Raw genomic sequence first — 17598 nt, forward strand, 5'->3', positions numbered from 1 at the left:
TTATATTTATTATATACTATATATTAAAAAACTAACATTATTTATGATTAGTTGATTCAATCAAAAATTAGTCTCAATATTGTTGTTACTATTATATTTATCTCAAACAAACATCATTCAATATCATTTACCTAATCAATATTCACATTAAGTATCACAACTACTTATAGAAATAATGTTATAAAAACTTTCATGTACATTTTTCTAATTTTAAATATTAAACGTTGGATCAATTTTTATCCTCTTTTTATTTAAAAAAAAAAACCAAAAATAAAAATGAGGTAAAAGTTAATAAGTTAAGAGTAACAATGGTGAATTTCATTTACATACCTAAATAAGTTCTTAACTTATTCGACTGTTTTTAGAATTTTCGAAAATACTGAACATAAAACTTCAAGTTTATAGTACACAACTTTTATGTTTATATCCAATAGATTAGTTGATTTAAAGAAAAAGTGAATGTTATTATGAATCGAACAAGAAAATTTTGAAAGTTTAAAATTATGTCAATGTTTTTAATGCTTAAGAACGTTTTTGATATCGTAGTGAAAATTCTAAAATCAATACACACGACAAGACTCCCTTCAATTTAGTTTATCATCGGATTACTGTCAATTAGTAGTCATATTTGTCAAATTTGTAATATGCCAAAAAAGATATGTTATGAGCGGTTTTTATCTAATTTTTGTTGTCATCTAATGCAATTTTTCAAGAATTAAACTATTTACAAAATATAGTAGAATCTATCAAATTTTCCATAACACGTTTTTATTTTATTTTTTTGCTATATTTTGTAAATAGTTTCAATCTTTTTCGATTCGTACGAATTTTTTATAACCAAAATGATGCTATTTTTTTCCGATTAACCAAAAATAATATGGTATATGCCTTAATCCTAAGGTTCATTGAACATTAGGTTCAACTAATTTCTCACATTCATTGTATGGAACTTTTATTATCTTATGATAATATTCTAATTAATTAAAATATCCATCCATGTTGAGTTATTTTTATCATGCGATTTTTGTAGGTTTAATTATAAAGACGTTTGTAACTATAGCAATCAACCGATCAAATCGTTAGTGGAAGTCAATCAGTGTCTCTTTGATAAATTTTTTTTTATATATTTAGGATTTCTTAAAAATGTTATTTTAAATTTAATTATTAGTTCTAAAAGTTTATCGATTCCAATTACTCTTGGTTTTAAATATAGTTTTAACTGAATTAATTAAAAAAATTACTTAATTGTTAAATAGTACAATTTTGTTTTAGTACAATTTGGGTAAAAGGAATTTGAATTTGTAATCTCATGTGTACGTGTATTTATAGATGTCAGTTGAATTGAGCTCATATTATCAATTTTCTGTATTTTAGATGATGAATTAAGTTATAATATTTGACAACTTTTATTGAGAATTAATTTTAAATAATTTTGTTAATAATAAAAGACTTTAGCAAGACTTTGATAGATACATCCTTTTAAATTTAAAATTGTTTCCTTTTCATATTGTCTAGATGGATGTCATTGGCTTAGTACCTAAATTCATTTATATCATTTATTAATTTATATCTTTTAAATTAACTTTTTTATTATGAAAATATGTAATGTATTGAACTCGTTGAGAATAAAATTTTACAAAATGGATAAATTAAAAAAAATAGAAATCAGAAATTTTCGAGATTCAAATAGGTGCATAGGGAGAGGAAAGGTTTCATCGTCCTCGCTCTATCGTCATCTTTACCTAACTTTGCCATCGTTCGTATTTAACCTTCTTTGTGTCCCTCTTCTCACCTTTAAATTTTCTTTCCTCCCATTTTCATTTTTTACATTTTCACAAAGCTAGAAAAGGAAAAAAAAAAATTGCTCACAAATTATCTAGAACTCTTCCTCCTTTATTCACTCTCTCATGCTCGTATTTCTCGCTTTTATGCTCAATCACCGCTACAAAAGATGACATTGGACAATAGTTTGTAACTTATTGAAAGATCTATGCTTCATTATTTTAAAATTTAGGGTCAAACAACATTCTAAACATTTGTACAGAATCATCGAGATTCAAATCACATATATCTGTCGGTCACTCTTTATTTTGATATCACCTGTCCAAATTAAGTCATTACATATAGACTATAAAATTTTGTCAATTTAAAACAGTTATGATATAATTTATAAAGATATCGTAAGAAAATACATTTAAATTTTGTAGTTTGGGAAAGCTACAAACAATTACAATAACCATTATTTTAAAACAACAATGTCAAAAAACCACGACTTGCTTTAATTTTTGGGAAAACATTTACGTTTGAACTAAAAAAAACACGACTTACACATTTTCATTTGAGGCAACACATTGAATTTGTCTACGAATTCTAAAAAAATAAATTTAATTAAGCTAACTTATGTAACAGTTAGAATAGAAAAACATAAAAAAATTCATAAAAACACAAAATCAACACGTTTTCTCTGATATTTTTAGAACTACTCGTTTTTTAAAGCAATATAGTACTAATAGATGGGTCTCTAGTTATTTAATTATCTAAAATTTTATATTCTTTACGTTAATATGCTTAATAGGTTATTACTTTAAACTATATTTTTTTCATGCTCCTTACCATTAAACTTTATATATATATATATAGACACACACCAAAGAAAAAAGGTTATGATTGACTCGTTGCTTACTCAAATTGTTTTAATAAGTATCGTAATGATATGGTAGAGCCCAACACATGTTATTATTTTTTGACAAAAGTGGTTGAACCACCCGATTAGCCATGATTTGTTATAATTAGCTTGTTTTGACCCAACGTAGGATCTGAACTCATTTCTATTAAGTCTTGAAGTGACATGAAAGTATGAGGATTGTGTCATAGAAAACTTAGATGAAAAAAGATGTGATATATTGTGAGTTGCATATGGGAGTGTATTCTACGCGTACTTTCAACGTGTATGACTAAATGAAACTTAAGAAACCTTGTTTAAGGTATAACGAGGCTTCAAAGGTAGGGCAAAAAATAAATTGGGTATTGAGTTTCTCTTAAGACCAATAATATTTGAATGCAAATCATGGTTCCATGCGATTAAAGAACAATTGTGATACCTTATACCTAGACTTCCTATAACGTGAAAACAAGTAGACGAACCAATGTATTAATGGAAACTTATGAGATTTTCGAAAACTAAATGAAAAAACTCTTCAAAACCAACGTTCTTTCCACCTTATATAATCGAACAAATATCTATTCTACATCGTCATTGTTTTTTTTGGCGTTCACTTTGTGCTTATACTAATAACTATTATATTTGTTTTGGTTAATCACATTGGCATTGATTGTCTTTTTTGCATGGTGTATTTCTTTATGCTTTTATGTGTGTGTCATGTACGCTTTTCCTAGATTTCAAACTATCATATTCAAAAATATTAAAATTTGTAATAATTTATATAGGAATGTTTTTAATTTGATGTTAATTGAATAGTGGATTTTAAAATATTTAATATTTATTAATCAATAAAACGTTGGTTCTAAGGAACACATAGACACTAAAAAATATTTTTTAAAATTTGTCGATCTGAAACTTTTCAAAACCGATTCCAACCAACTCCTCTCATTTTTCAACCTGATGACTTTAATCGGTCGACTCGATTTTTCAATCTAACATGCTCACTCCTAGTCCATAGGATATTTCCATAATTTATCATCTTAATTTTACTAATTTTCTGAAATCATGTACGAAGTTAGTTATTTCTATCATTAGAAAAAAGAAAAAAATCACAAAATAATAAAAGAAATTACAAAATTATTTAAAAAATTTAGAAAGTATAGCAAAAAATTTAGATTCAAAATGCATCAAACAACCACAACAATACGATTTTACCATTTTTATTTAAAGATGTTAAACCATACATGCTACTAATGGTTTTTGTTTTAGTGATAATCTAATAATATAAAAAGCATTCAATTATACAACTTTTTGCCAATTAAGAGAACATTAGAAATGTCTTACTTACTTTACTTACAAGTGGTTTGAGCCAAATGAGATCCTACATGAATTAAGAGACATACTCTCATAACTGACGGATAACGTTTTTTTTTTTCTTATCAAATTCTTCCAATTTTTTAGGTTTCTCCATTTGTCAAATTTACACACTAGAACAAAGCAAGGAAAATGACATTCGAAGCCCACCTCCTCCAAAAGAGGAATAAAACAGACCTTCGACTCCACGACGCCTTCTATGGCTCGTCTAACTGGTCCTACATCAACCCGACATTGCGAGAGAAGAAAAAGAAAAAGAAAAAGTCAATTGATTGCAGTGAAATGACATTCTAATCTTTTTTAAACACTTAAAATATCATCATTCTAAATACGAGTCACATACCTGCGAATCCGAAGTCCAAAGGGTGAGATTGTCTCTTAAGAGTTGCATGATCAGGGTGCTATCCTTGTATGATTCCTCACCTAATGTGTCCAATTCCGCAATCGCTTCTTCAAATGCCTTTAGTTGATCGGAAAAAAAAGTCAACTTACCATTAGTTCAAATATTCTACTCTAAAGAAATCTTACTTTAAGTAAGTAAGATTTTCACTCTAATATCCATGAATATCGGTCAACTAACACACTCATCTGATTAATTCAGAGGACAACTCATCTGACCCTATAACATTTTAGTAAGGAAACTACTACGGTATTAAATTCCAGAGAGATGTGATCATAAATTGAACTCATGACCTATTGGTCCTTTAACAAGCTCATGTAACCCTATTTACCATTGGACCAACCCATAATTGTTTACTCGAGGAAGGTCATAATAGTTGCAAACGTTGTTTGGAAATGAAGATAAAAAGTGGCGAACTTACATAACAAACACCACAATGCCAAATTTAGAACCTTTCCAATCACATTTTAAGGGCTAAACAGAAGAAAGAATCTCCTCCACGTATTTCAGCCAGTTCTTTTGTCATCAATGTGAGATGTAAACGAATAATATATTTCCCTTTAAGTCCCATAGTGTACATGTAATGTAACACATTCAATCAGGTACAAATTACTTGCAGTCATTACCAAAGGAATTGTTCTTAGCCATTACAAACATAAACCACAGATTTGTTGATTCAACTTTTGGCTTAAGTAAGAGGAAAATTGTATGGTAACTTAGCAGATAGTTAGTTCAAGTAATATACAACCTAAAGAATAATTACAAAAAGACTTGACCACTAAGCGCTAAAGAGATATGAAAACTAAAAAGGGATCAAACACCAACTGAGAACCTCTTAAATCCTCCAATTTTACTTTTCCTTTTACCTTGAAGGCTAATAAAGCCAAACAAATTTCTTTCCATAACAAAAAAGCCCTTTTTCTCCACGGTGAGTGAAGAAGAAACTCCTTGATCATGAAACAACTCCTCGTACAAGCTAAGCAAACAGCACACTTCTCAAAGAAACTCCAAACCAGACAAAAAAAAGACAACACAACTCTAGAGCAAATGGGCCAAATCCTCAACCAAATTTCTTCACGACATACAACCTTACAAACCAATCACACCAAGAACCTTTCTTGAAACACGGTCTAGGTATGAATTAAATCTTCAACGAAGAAATTGGCAATTTTCACTTGCAACGAGGTAAAAACAGTGTGACCAGAAGGGGAAGAATCCATCAAGACACCAAAAGAAAAAGCTACAAAATAGTCCTTTACAAGGATTAGTACCCCATAGATGAAGATCCAAAATGTTCAACTAAAATGAAACTTTTGAATCAAAGACAAGAGAGCAGCGACATTTTCCGTTTCCCTACTGGAAAACAAGGGGCATGTCCCAAGAGAGAGAGAAGGGGGTGAGCACCGTTAATTAAGAATGTCAGATGCAACCAAATAATTTTCATAGGCTAAATGGTATAGACAAAGAACCCGAGAGCAAAATGTTCTATCTTTCAGCCACTTATCCTCTCAAACGTTCATATCCACCTCATCCAACTATTAACAAAATGAGAGAAGAAGGGAGCATAGTATCTTAGGAGGATTTCCAGAAATGTATTAACATCTCATTCTAGCCATCCTTACCACCAAAAAAAAATAAAAACAAGCAAACAAGTCTCCAATTTTGTTTTAAAAGGTCATTCCTACAAGAAATGCCAGATTGAAAATTTTCAAGACCACATTGTGAGACACTCAGCATTGTGACCACATAATTAAAGAAGATCAAAGGCACACCAGATCGCACAATTTATGCAGCAAAATTGATGATGATGCTTCATAAAAAAAATGGTAAATCAAGTATGTTGACCTTGGACAATCTGTGAAGTGTTACTTATAGGCAACAAGATAATACTAACAAGCAGCTAGTAGGGTAGAAATATGCAATGTTACCTGTTTGGCCATGCTACAAGCTTTATCAGACTGGTTCAGAATCTCAAAGTAAAAAACAGAGAAATTTAGTGCTAGGCCCAGCCTGATTGGATGCGTTGGTGCAAGATCGGCAACTGCAATATCCTCCATAATATAGAATTTATCAGAGGGGAACTAATGTGAACCCCAAAATTTCAATGGTAAAGAAAAAAATGTATTGACATTCCCAATTTAGCTCGTTTTCAATTTCATTTTAGTTTCAAGTATTTAATCTCTTTCCATGTATTTCAAGGGTAATTAGATACCTTGATTACATAAACTTTTCAGTTCATGGCAATACACCTCCTACAGAAATAGACTCGACCTGCGGAAGACGATGAATGTATCTAACTTCTTTATACAAATTCAACTCAAAAGCGTCAAGTAGATCCATAGTGATTTGACAAAACCATCCAGAATGCCAAATTTCACCTGACTAACTAGTAACAGCTAATATGTAAAGTAACGATAAGCTGGAGTTTACAAATATCATACAGGTAATTTCATGCTTCTTCAGAATCCATCAGTGAAGCCTGAGCTATCAAGCCACCTAATAGCCATATTTGAACAAAGTAAACACAATTGGCAGGTTCACTCGCTAGTTAAGAATTCTCGTCATTTCGACATATAAAGAGTGCATAATGATCCGGCAGTTAATCAGTACCCGAAAATAGGAGGGGGAAAAAAAAAAAACCCTAAAATTACAATTTCACAAACTCGATTATCTAAAACGAACAATGCGCCAAAAATTAAAAAAAAAAATGAAAATATTCGAGTACCTGAGCAGCCTTGTAAGCTAGCATGGTATCCTCGGCGGCGGACTTCCTCTCCTCCCCAATCTTAAACTCAGCCAAATACCTATGGTAATCTCCCTTCATCTTTAAGTAGAACACCTCAGATTCACCAGAGGACGAAGATGGTATGAGATTGGAGTCCAAAAGCTTCAAAATATTCGCGCAGACCTCGGTGAGTTCGGATTCGACCTTGGATCTGTAATCTTTGACGAGGACGACATGATCTTCGTTCTTCCTTCCTTCTTCCTTCTGTTCAATGGAGGATACGATGCGCCAAGCTGCTCGGAGAGAACCGATCACGTTCTTGTATGCAACGGAAAGGAGATTGCGCTCCTCGACAGTGAGCTCGGAGGCAGGAGTGGAGGTCAATACAAGCTTTTGCATGAAGTCAACCATTTCCTCGTAGCGCTCGGCTTGCTCGGAAAGCTTGGATAGGTAAACATACTGCTCCCTTGTTAGGTTTTCAGGGATGAGGGACGCCATTAGAGAGACTTAGTGCGGGAGGAAGAGAGAACTGAGCTGAGTAAAATCGTCCTTTGGTTTGAATGTTATGTATGTTTGGTGGTAAACAAAGCTACGCAATACATGCGTTATCTATATAGAGAAAATGTCTAATCGAAACCCATACATTTAAATATCTCTCTATCGGTTTCGATAGACATATATGTGTGTATATTTTAGTTCTAACCTGGTAGTTTCGGTTTAAGTCCGATAAGAGTGAAAATGTTATGCTCAAAAGTCGAGTCCGTCGACCAAATTGAAGTATGTAGGTCAGAAAATGAAAATGATATGTTGTGGTCGATTTTGAAAAGTTTCAAATCGAAAATTTTAAAAGTATTTTTAAGTATTTAACCAACCAATCTTTACTCATGGATGTCAAGGTCAATTTAAACATTTACTGAACTGACTATGGTCGATTTGGTGACGATTTTGTCAAAAAAATTTACTCCAACCGATCCGATGATTCCTAAATCAAAGAAGACTTGAGTATATAATTGGAAAATACTAATATTGGTAACTATCCTAATGATCAAACTGGAATTATAGACTTGTCTTGGCTTCTATTATCGATGATAGATAGATTTTTGTCCATCTCTATTGTTTATAGATTTTTATTGATACTAGATTTTTGTCTGTCTCTATTACTTATATATTTTTATTAGTTTCTATCAATAATAAACTTTAGTTCGTTTATATCTACAATCGAATTCTATTGTTTCTATCACTTGTATCATTGTCTATCAATAGCTTGTATCAGCTTCTATCAGTAATAGATGTTGATAGACTTTTATGGGTGTGTATGTGAGCGATAATGAATGTAAAATTTATTCTTACAACTAACTCATTTTTATGTGTTTAGAAGAAGAAAAAAACATACTTGTATTAAACTTATTCTAATTACTCAATGAACATAGTAACAGGGGTAGCAAAATAATTAGTTTATTTCAAATCAACTCTAACATATTCGGAATTTAGGTTAGAGATTCAAACTCACATTAGAATTACAAAAATGTAAAAAAAAAAAAAAAACACACTCAATCTATACTAACATGCAATGACATATTCAATTGCAAAATGTTAAATTACAAATTTGTTTGATGTAGGTTTTATAAAATATTTACAAATAAAAGCGTTTAGAAGATTCTATAAAAACCATTAAATTCTAATTATTTTAATCAATTAAGAAATTTAATAGAGTTTTTGAAAAATAGAAAAGTTTACAGACTATTTGTATAAAAAAGAATTAAAAGAATTATATCAAGTGACAAATTAGTTTAAATATTTTATAAAAATAAATTTGTGTTTTTATAAATATAACAAAAAAAATAATTAAATTCATACTTTTATATGTGGTAACGAAACTTTATTTTTTATTATTTTTATAAATAATAAAAAATAGAGTATGAGTTATAAACTTAATTATTATAATTTGTGTTAGTGTACAAAACTTAATTATGGCAAGATTTTTCTACCAATGTGAATATTTTGTTTCTATATATATATATTTTGCTATTTAACTGATTTGTTAATATATTTTTAAAACAAAATTTAAATCTAGAAAACAAAATTAGTTTATCAAAAAATAATAAGCAGCTCCTCCCAATTTCTTCCCAATCTCTCAGACGCACCCTCTCGCCACGCCTCCGGCAGGACTTTAGCGATACCTTTTCACTGTCTTGCGCCGCTGCAAAAACGCCGTACCAGTGCCGGCGACGTGCCTCTTCGGCTCCCCTTCGGTCACCGCTGCACCTATCAGGTAATCTTCCTTGGTCCATGGTTACCTCCATTGAGTTTTATCTCTCTCTTAGGTTCCATTTCCGAAAGGAAAAAAAAAACGAACAAAGGAATTAACCGACGATCGCTCCTACTCCGTAGCAAGAGAGTAGCAGGATAAGAAAACTACTAAACTTTTCACTTTTCACTTTTTTTTTTTTTAGTTTTTGAAGAGTTCAACAAGTCGGGAGTTCGAATATCTGTATGATTTAGCTATGAATTTGTCATTTTTAAAACCCTACTCATATGAAATTTCAGTTCTTGCTGACCTATTTTTCTCTCTTAGGTGATTAGACGATATCACCATTCAGGAGTTTTTCATGAATATTGCCATCTTCTCCTCTCGTTTCAAGAATCTTGCTATTGGTTGGGTTTCAAAAACAGTAATCTCCAAGAGTAATACTTCTATTAGACTCTTTGCTACCTCCAAAGAAATTCAGAAAAAATCCAAATCTAGTTACATTTCTCACGAAACGGCCATAAAGTTAATAAAAAATGAAAGAGATCCTCAACATGCCCTTGACATATTTAACATGGTATCAGAGCAACAAGGATTTAATCACAACCACGCTACTTATGCAAGCATTATTCAAAACCTTGCAAAGTACAAGAAATTTCAGGCTATTGATGGAGTTTTGCATCAAATGACATATGACACTTGCAAAGTACACGAGGGTATATTCCTTAATCTCATGAAGCATTTTTCAAAGTCTTCAATGCACGAAAGAGTGCTTGACATGTTTTATGCCATCAAGTCGATCGTTCGTGAGAAGCCTTCTCTTAAAGCAATCAGTACGTGTCTCAATCTTCTAGTTGAATCCGATCGGGTTGATCTTGCCAGAAAGTTGCTTGTGAATGCCAGGAGTAAGCTTAACTTAAGACCAAACACTTGCATTTTCAACATCTTAGTTAAGCACCATTGCAGAAATGGAGATCTTCAAGCTGCATTTGAGGTTGTGAAGGAAATGAAAAGTGCTAGAGTCTCTTATCCTAATCTGGTCACTTACTCAACTCTGATAGGTGGCCTTTGTGAAAATGGAAAACTTAAAGAAGCCATTGAATTTTTTGAGGAAATGGTTTCAAAGGACAATATCTTACCTGATGCCTTAACTTACAACATTTTGATCAATGGCTTTTGTCAGAGAGGGAAAGTCGACCGTGCAAGGACAATACTTGAGTTCATGAAAAGCAATGGATGTAGTCCTAATGTATTCAATTACTCAGTCTTAATGAATGGCTACTGTAAAGAGGGAAGATTGCAAGAAGCAAAGGAGGTTTTCAATGAAATTAAGAGCCTTGGGATGAAGCCCGATACTATCAGCTACACTACTTTAATAAACTGTCTATGTAGGACCGGAAGAGTCGACGAGGCAACAGAGTTACTCCAGCAGATGAAGGACAAAGATTGCAGAGCCGATACCGTAACATTTAACGTGATGCTCGGAGGGCTATGTCGAGAAGGTAGGTTTGATGAGGCTCTTGATATGGTGCAGAAGCTTCCTTTTGAGGGTTTCTATCTGAACAAAGGCAGTTACAGGATTGTGTTGAATTTCCTGACTCAAAAAGGAGAATTGAGAAAGGCTACTGAGTTGTTGGGTCTGATGTTGAATAGAGGCTTTGTACCTCACCATGCAACTTCGAATACTTTGCTGCTTCTTCTTTGTAACAATGGAATGGTGAAGGATGCAGTTGAATCTTTGCTTGGATTGTTAGAGATGGGCTTTAAACCTGAGCATGAATCTTGGTTTACTTTGGTTGATTTGATATGCAGGGAGAGAAAAATGTTGCCTGTGTTTGAATTGCTTGATGTGTTGGTCACTCAAGAGTATTTGTAAGTTAAGCACTTGCTGTATTTTAAAAAAACTCCGATATCTGTATTCTTATCTCTCAATTGTAATAAAGCGCAATAATCTAAGAAAAGAAATGCGGATTTTTTTATATATATATATATACACGCTGTTTTAAAAAGTACTTAGAAGAGAGTATACTTGAAGTGGAAAATAAATAAATAAATGAATAACCACGAGAAAATTATCATCTAGGCTTTATGAAGTGTTTTGTCAATAAAGAAGGAAAGTTCATAATTTTAGAATATTTTCATATAGAGAAAAACCAATTAAAATATTTACAAATATAAATGTCTATATTTTATAAATATTTTTGACAATTTTGTCATAAACAATTTTGTTCGGGTGCACTTTGGAAGAGGTGAGGCGTCAAACTTGAGTCTTAGTTCCTTATGTTTAGGGTGTGTATATGATAGACTTTTTGTGAGTTTTAGTTGCTTTTTCACTAGTTATTAACATCATGCTAGCAAAAGTTTAATGTTCTTTCACTAATTTGTATAATTTGTCACCATAAGATAAACATTAGATGTTGGCATATAAATTTGAAGAAATTCTTTGTTCTTCCACTTTTTCGTTTGTGCATGTCCCAATTTAACTATTTTTTGTTTGAATTTTTATTGTATATTTAATTTGAATTCTTGGAACGATAAAGAGGTCTTTCCACAAATTTACGCCAATTAGATCGAGAGTGAATTGAATTTTTTAAAAAAGTTTTTAGATACACTTTAGAAAACATTTCAAACACTACTAATAAGAACGTGGCAAAATAGATAAAAATACTCCAAAGACAGTTGTACGATAAAGAATCTACAACATAGAAAGTTAACAAAGCATAAAATTAATGTATCAAGTAGTAAGTATCGTGAACTCTTTGGTCCAACACTCTTATCGCCATCTTAACACCAATGTCGACCTTAACCTCACGTTTAAGAATAAAAATAACAATACCATTGAAAAGTCCAGTCCAAGTTCTTCACCAAAAGCTAAATTAAAAGATATACAGTCAAAACTTTCTTTTAATTCCCTTTAGTTTAACACGTAAAAGTGAAAATTCAAATGGTGTAACCTTCTGTTCGGTTCTTCGTGTCCAAGTCTATTATTTATCTATTCGAGAGAGAAAAAGAGAAAGAAACAGAAACAATAAAAAAAAAAAAGGATGGATATGTATTCTCTTATGTCACTCCCTCTAAGGTAAAGGTCAATGTTATATGTACATAGGGAGAAAAGATGGGGAAGCAGAAAAGAGCCTCGCAACAAAAGGCCTCTATCCCTTGATTACATGTTATACAACAAGTCACATACGAAATGTTTAAAAACATGTAATACAACTACACGTTTTCGAGTGATTATGAAATGGTTAAAATCACTATTTTTCATATTGAAAATCACTGTGAAACATACCGTTAATCACTCGAAATCATCTCAATGTTTAGTTTTACACTTTTAAACATGTTTTCCATACTAATAAAATCGATTTTGAATGATTAAAAACAGTGATTTTGAAAATGACACAAATAATTTTAACCATTCTAGAATCACTCTTGGTACAAGTCGCATGATCACAAAGCCGTTTCATTCTTGGAAGATTCAAAACGTACCAAGAAAGGCCCTTTTGCAGTCGTGGGGAAACTTCAATTTCACCAAATTGAATACTTCATACCAAGGCCATTACATGTCAAAATAAGGCTTTTGTACCGCTTGAGGTAATCCTGCAGAAAGAGATTTTAATTTGAAGCACACAACCAACGTTATCCATATGGATACACGTAATGATATTCCATAAAGAGAGGGCTGATGGAAATTTCATACCACTATGTTATCATCATTTACATAAAGCATCCCTTTCTCGTCGTATTCCTGCCTTCTCGAAGGATCGCTTAAAACTGCACAAGAGATATTGAAATAGAATTTTAAATTTGAAGTGCTAAACAATATCTATTGCATATCAACTTAACTATTGACCAATTGGGCCTCCCCTCAATAGGAAAAGGCTAAACAGCTATATGAACGAATATTCAAACTCGACTGCATATATAATAAGATAAAGTATACTGCTAATTCATAGCAGAGAAACTTCCCCAAGTGTTCAAGTTAGAACAGTCCATAACAGTAGGATTTGGAAATTTCTTGCATATCATAGTTTACGTCACATAAACAAAACAATCCAAAAAGGCAAGAGATGGATGTCCTTGAATTTAAATGTCAATATTACCATAACCATTTTTTTAAACGTGCTACAGTCATTGTGTTTGCCTATATTAGATCCATAATCATGATAATTGATACCAAACCAAGTCCTGGTGTATGTCACACGGTCGAAAATCAACAAGAAAAATTTAGAATGTCTAAGTAAATAAAATACGACAAGAACTAAGAGTATTTAGAAGTTCTGAAGTGAAATAATATAAAACAATGTATTGTTTGCCATCTTAGGTTAGGTACTTATTAAACCTCTTTTGCTAAGGAACTGAATATGAAGAAACGTGTCTCTTGTAAGAAAAGCAACTCATTAAACTGAGGCTCTAGCTTTTTAGAGAATCTAGAATTTTGTGCTTCAAATCTAGCTTGCATTCGTGGAATGACCTGGTTGTTTGATAGTATAGTATGAGATTCCATCTCAAAACCAATTGGCAATGAGAGGAGTAGTTCATCTAAATTATATGGAGTGGGAGTCTCCTTGATTTTTCCAATATGGGACTTTTAACATCTCCAACACTGGTCTCCCATCATTAAGACCTAACAAAATTCTGAAAATTCCTTTCACCCTCACCTCGAGATACATACATACTTTTCTTCCTTTTTCTCATAAAGCTTCCTTTACAAAATCTTATCTCTTCACTTTCTTAGTTATTAAGACTACTATCACTTTAGAATTATAAACCGAGCCTACCGATAAAATCCTTAATGTATCAAGATCGTACCTGGAACAAAAATAAAAGTATCCCCCTCCCTTAGTGTCTTTCCACTTCAGTCGTTTGGGAACAAACACTTCGCCCAATTATTTTGAATCACCCGCCTCCTTTCTTCACTTTAAACTCACAGGACTATAATGTAAACCAAAAGACTATAACTACCCGCCTCCTTTCAAATGAATGGATTCTCCTATAGATCCTATGAATACACAATCTACCAGCATATTCAAAAGCAAAGATTGGTTTGAAAATTTAATTTCTAGAACGAAAAGATTTAATTTTTTATATAAAAAAACAATAATAATACACAAATAAGTAAAACTCTGCCTCTCAAGACTCAGCTCCACTCCCCTTCTAGGAGAAAAGGGAAAAAACGGTATGAAATGAAACTAATAGCTGTAGACATACATGAAAGACACGTTTCTATACCAGCAGGCAGCATCCATCAACTGTTTTAAAATTATAAATAAATATGAAAATAAAGATATTTAACAATCTTCTCTGGCTTTAATGTTCCCTGATGTCACGTTTTTAATTGAGATGTCAAATGAATAAATAATAGATTCGATATCCATTGAATATAGGACCGCTACTGCATAAGAAAATAATATAAAAGGTTCAATTAGTTTGAATCCATGAAATGTGAGAGTACCAATTTAGTCCATGTGATTAAAATACATAAAATTAAAAGTTTAGAACACGCGTAAAATTAAAATTTATATCTAATAGAATTAACTTATTCGAAATTATATCTACTAGATTAGTGATTTTTTAAGAATTTTGAATTTGTAAATGACCTGTTGAGTACAAAATTAAAGTTAAAAGACCTATTAAACTAGTTTAGAAACATAGGAAACCAAGCATCAAATAGATACAAATCTCAAAAGTTAACAGAGAGCAAATTGCAAAGTCCGAGTATGTTAGCAGTTGCTAACTTGCAATTACACCCTTAACTTTCAATCTTTCAGTCGTAAAAATTGAACCCTCAAATTTCTACACCGGTTAAAATTGAACCCTGAAAAATTACTGACAATCTTGGTGTAAATTGAACCCTCAAATTTATACCATGGTTACATTATCTACAAATGCTCCGAGTAGTTCAAATGGCTCTGCAGCCGGTGAATACACCAATCAAATTCACAGTTATAGCTCAAAGCTACAGAAATAATCAATCAACATTAAAATAATCGTGAATTAGGTCAAAATTACCGTGGAAGGAAGACAACTAAACATCACTTTCTGTTTCTAAACTGCTTATCTTCAATAACAAAGGGGAAAAAAGGGTTATGGCGCGCAACTGACCTTGATAAGCCTCGTTTATGTCCTGAAATCTGGAAGTGGCACCGTCTTTATCTTTCTGCTTATCAGGATGCCATTTCTACACACAGAAAACAAAAACCGAAAATCAAATGAAAATAATAGATAATACCGAAAAAGAAAGGAAAAAAAAACAGTAGCGGATAAACAATTAGAGAAAGAGAACGAACCAAAGCAAGTCGTATGTAATTGGAACGAATGTCATCGTCGGTAGCATCGTATTCGACCTCCAAAATTTTGTAGTAATCCTAGAAAAAGGAATTGAGATAAGAAGATTACAGAAGAGAGAGGGAAAAAAAGGCGAGAGAAAAGTAAATGGAAAAACCTTGGGTTTAACAATGGCGGAGAAGAAATCGAAATTGAAGTGGGAATATTGATTATCGGAGTCGGGTTGTCGATCGGAGTTGGTAACAGTGTGTTCATCCCAGGCGCCCGACATCGTGGCGGAGTGTTTGGCATCCGGGAAAAAATGGAGAGAAAAAGAGAGAAAATCGCGGTTGCTTGAGATGATGATTGATGATTGCTGTTGTTATTCATTGCGTTATGGATTTGAGAAACCCGGTGGTCCTATTCTGTCTATTTTAGCTTTATTGGGCCTGGGCCTGGGCCTTCTTTAATTACGTCAATTTGTTGACAGATGCCCAAAAGTATCCTTCTTGGTTTTCGTTTTCAACAGAGTAGTACATTTTTCTAAAACTCCTCTACTTAGTTTTTTTTTCCATCCCGAACAAGATCGATCATTCAAATTTTCTTAAAATATTAAAAAAATTTAACTTAATAGATTGTTTTGGGTTTTCCCGGTGCTTCTCGACAAACATTAGACCGAGATTCTCTCATGTTTCAAATCTTTTCAAAAAAATTATTCAAATTTTACATCAACCCTTAACTATTTTCTTCTTTTAAAGATACTATGGGTCTTGATGGTCTATCTCACATGAGATGGGTCAAGAAAAACAATTTTACAAGTTTTAAAAATATACGCTACTTTTAAAAATGAAAATCAAAAGTGTGCTACTTTGCCAATTTTCCAAGCTTTTGCTAAAACACTGTAAATAAATGGTAAATATAGCAAAGTTGATTCGTGAGTGAAGTCCATCGTAAAATTTATTGTGTTTCTAATTTTTTAGATGATATATAATTGATTGTTCTCCTTCAAATTGTTACCAGTTGTAATTATTTTTTGCAATCGAGTTTAAGTGATAACACGTACCAAGTCTATGTAATGTCTTATCAAATCGTATATGATGACACCAAATGTATGTAATGTCTTATAAATATCATATAGGATAACACATAAAAACACATAAAACAAAAAATCAATGTAGCGTCATCATTGTTGAAGCCTTCAAGTTCATTGTCGAAAGAATACGTCTTTTTATCCATCGCTTGTAGACTTTATTATATTTGTAATTTATTTATATTGATAAAACTTTGTTTTATCCTTAAAATTGCTACTAACTATTATTACATTTTTATAAAACGATGGGTTTAAGTGATATGACGGGTATTATAGTGAGTTGTTATTATAGTTTACAAGTAATAATGATATGTATACGAGTGAATACTATTTTAGTGATTATATAATTAACAATCTATGTTTGAATAGAAAATAATAAACAATACGATAAAATAGATAAATAATAGCAAACACGGTGGTAGCAATAATGATTTTCAAGTGGTGTTAGTGCAGTTATTTATGGTAATTTACGAATAGGTGTAAAAATGAACATTATATCTAAGTCCCAAGTATAGAGGCGAATGTAATAACTCACTTCATTAACTTTAAGTTAGGGTCTTAATTTATAACAATTTAATTTTTGTGTCTCTAAATGACAGTGATTCAGTCTTTAAATTTTAATAAATATAAACACAGTCATTATATTTTATAATTTGTAACGATTTAATTTTTTGTTTTGTAGTTTATAGTTTGCAATGATACACTTTAAACTACAGTAAACGTCAATTTAGTCATTATATTTATCAAATCGACAATCAATGGGGGATTGTTCGTGTGAATTTTAGCATGAAGAAATATGTCAATAATCAACATGTAAGATAAGATAAGAATAGGA

General features: G+C 31.7%; 3 protein-coding genes across 3 annotated transcripts; 1 reads left to right on the forward strand and 2 right to left on the reverse strand.

The window, feature by feature from the left end:
* Nucleotides 1-3856: 3856 nt before the first annotated feature.
* LOC101206352 (14-3-3-like protein B) lies at nucleotides 3857-7765 on the reverse strand. The gene is made up of 4 exons (XM_004136212.3): nucleotides 7162-7765; nucleotides 6365-6487; nucleotides 4380-4496; nucleotides 3857-4254 (listed from the first exon to the last, which is right to left on the reverse strand). The coding sequence occupies exons 1-4, from the start codon at nucleotides 7657-7659 to the stop codon at nucleotides 4234-4236; spliced, it is 759 nt and encodes a 252-aa protein (XP_004136260.1). The 5' UTR covers nucleotides 7660-7765; the 3' UTR covers nucleotides 3857-4233.
* A 1484-nt stretch (nucleotides 7766-9249) lies between these two features.
* LOC101206115 (pentatricopeptide repeat-containing protein At5g18475) lies at nucleotides 9250-11392 on the forward strand. Its single transcript, XM_004136211.3, has 2 exons — nucleotides 9250-9433; nucleotides 9737-11392. The coding sequence occupies exon 2, from the start codon at nucleotides 9771-9773 to the stop codon at nucleotides 11283-11285; it is 1515 nt and encodes a 504-aa protein (XP_004136259.1). The 5' UTR covers nucleotides 9250-9433; nucleotides 9737-9770; the 3' UTR covers nucleotides 11286-11392.
* Nucleotides 11393-12438: 1046 nt separating this feature from the next.
* On the reverse strand, nucleotides 12439-16060 carry LOC101206591 (chaperone protein DnaJ). Its single transcript, XM_004136213.3, has 5 exons — nucleotides 15852-16060; nucleotides 15697-15774; nucleotides 15512-15587; nucleotides 13107-13180; nucleotides 12439-13006 (listed from the first exon to the last, which is right to left on the reverse strand). Exons 1-5 carry the CDS (start codon nucleotides 15963-15965, stop codon nucleotides 12935-12937), a joined length of 414 nt encoding a protein of 137 aa, XP_004136261.1. The 5' UTR covers nucleotides 15966-16060; the 3' UTR covers nucleotides 12439-12934.
* Nucleotides 16061-17598: the final 1538 nt, after the last annotated feature.

This window comes from Cucumis sativus, chromosome 3, assembly GCF_000004075.3.
Source record: "Cucumis sativus cultivar 9930 chromosome 3, Cucumber_9930_V3, whole genome shotgun sequence".
NCBI classification, from domain to species: Eukaryota; Viridiplantae; Streptophyta; class Magnoliopsida; order Cucurbitales; family Cucurbitaceae; genus Cucumis; species Cucumis sativus.

Bases quoted from the DNA above. Each gene is read 5' to 3' on its own strand.
- LOC101206591 (XM_004136213.3), bottom strand. From the start codon at position 15,965: ATGTCGGGCGCCTGGGATGAACACACTGTTACCAACTCCGATCGACAA. The intron at 15,588-15,696 runs GTTCGTTCTCTT...TTCTGTGTGTAG, and splicing joins ATTACATACGACTTGCTTTG to AAATGGCATCCTGATAAGCA. The intron at 13,181-15,511 runs GTCAGTTGCGCG...TCTCTTGTGCAG, and splicing joins CATAAACGAGGCTTATCAAG to TTTTAAGCGATCCTTCGAGA.
- LOC101206115 (XM_004136211.3), top strand. From the start codon at position 9,771: ATGAATATTGCCATCTTCTCCTCTCGTTTCAAGAATCTTGCTATTGGT.
- LOC101206352 (XM_004136212.3), bottom strand. From the start codon at position 7,659: ATGGCGTCCCTCATCCCTGAAAACCTAACAAGGGAGCAGTATGTTTAC. The intron at 6,488-7,161 runs GTACTCGAATAT...TATATTATGGAG, and splicing joins TAGCTTACAAGGCTGCTCAG to GATATTGCAGTTGCCGATCT. The intron at 4,497-6,364 runs GTAACATTGCAT...GATCAACTAAAG, and splicing joins CTTGTAGCATGGCCAAACAG to GCATTTGAAGAAGCGATTGC.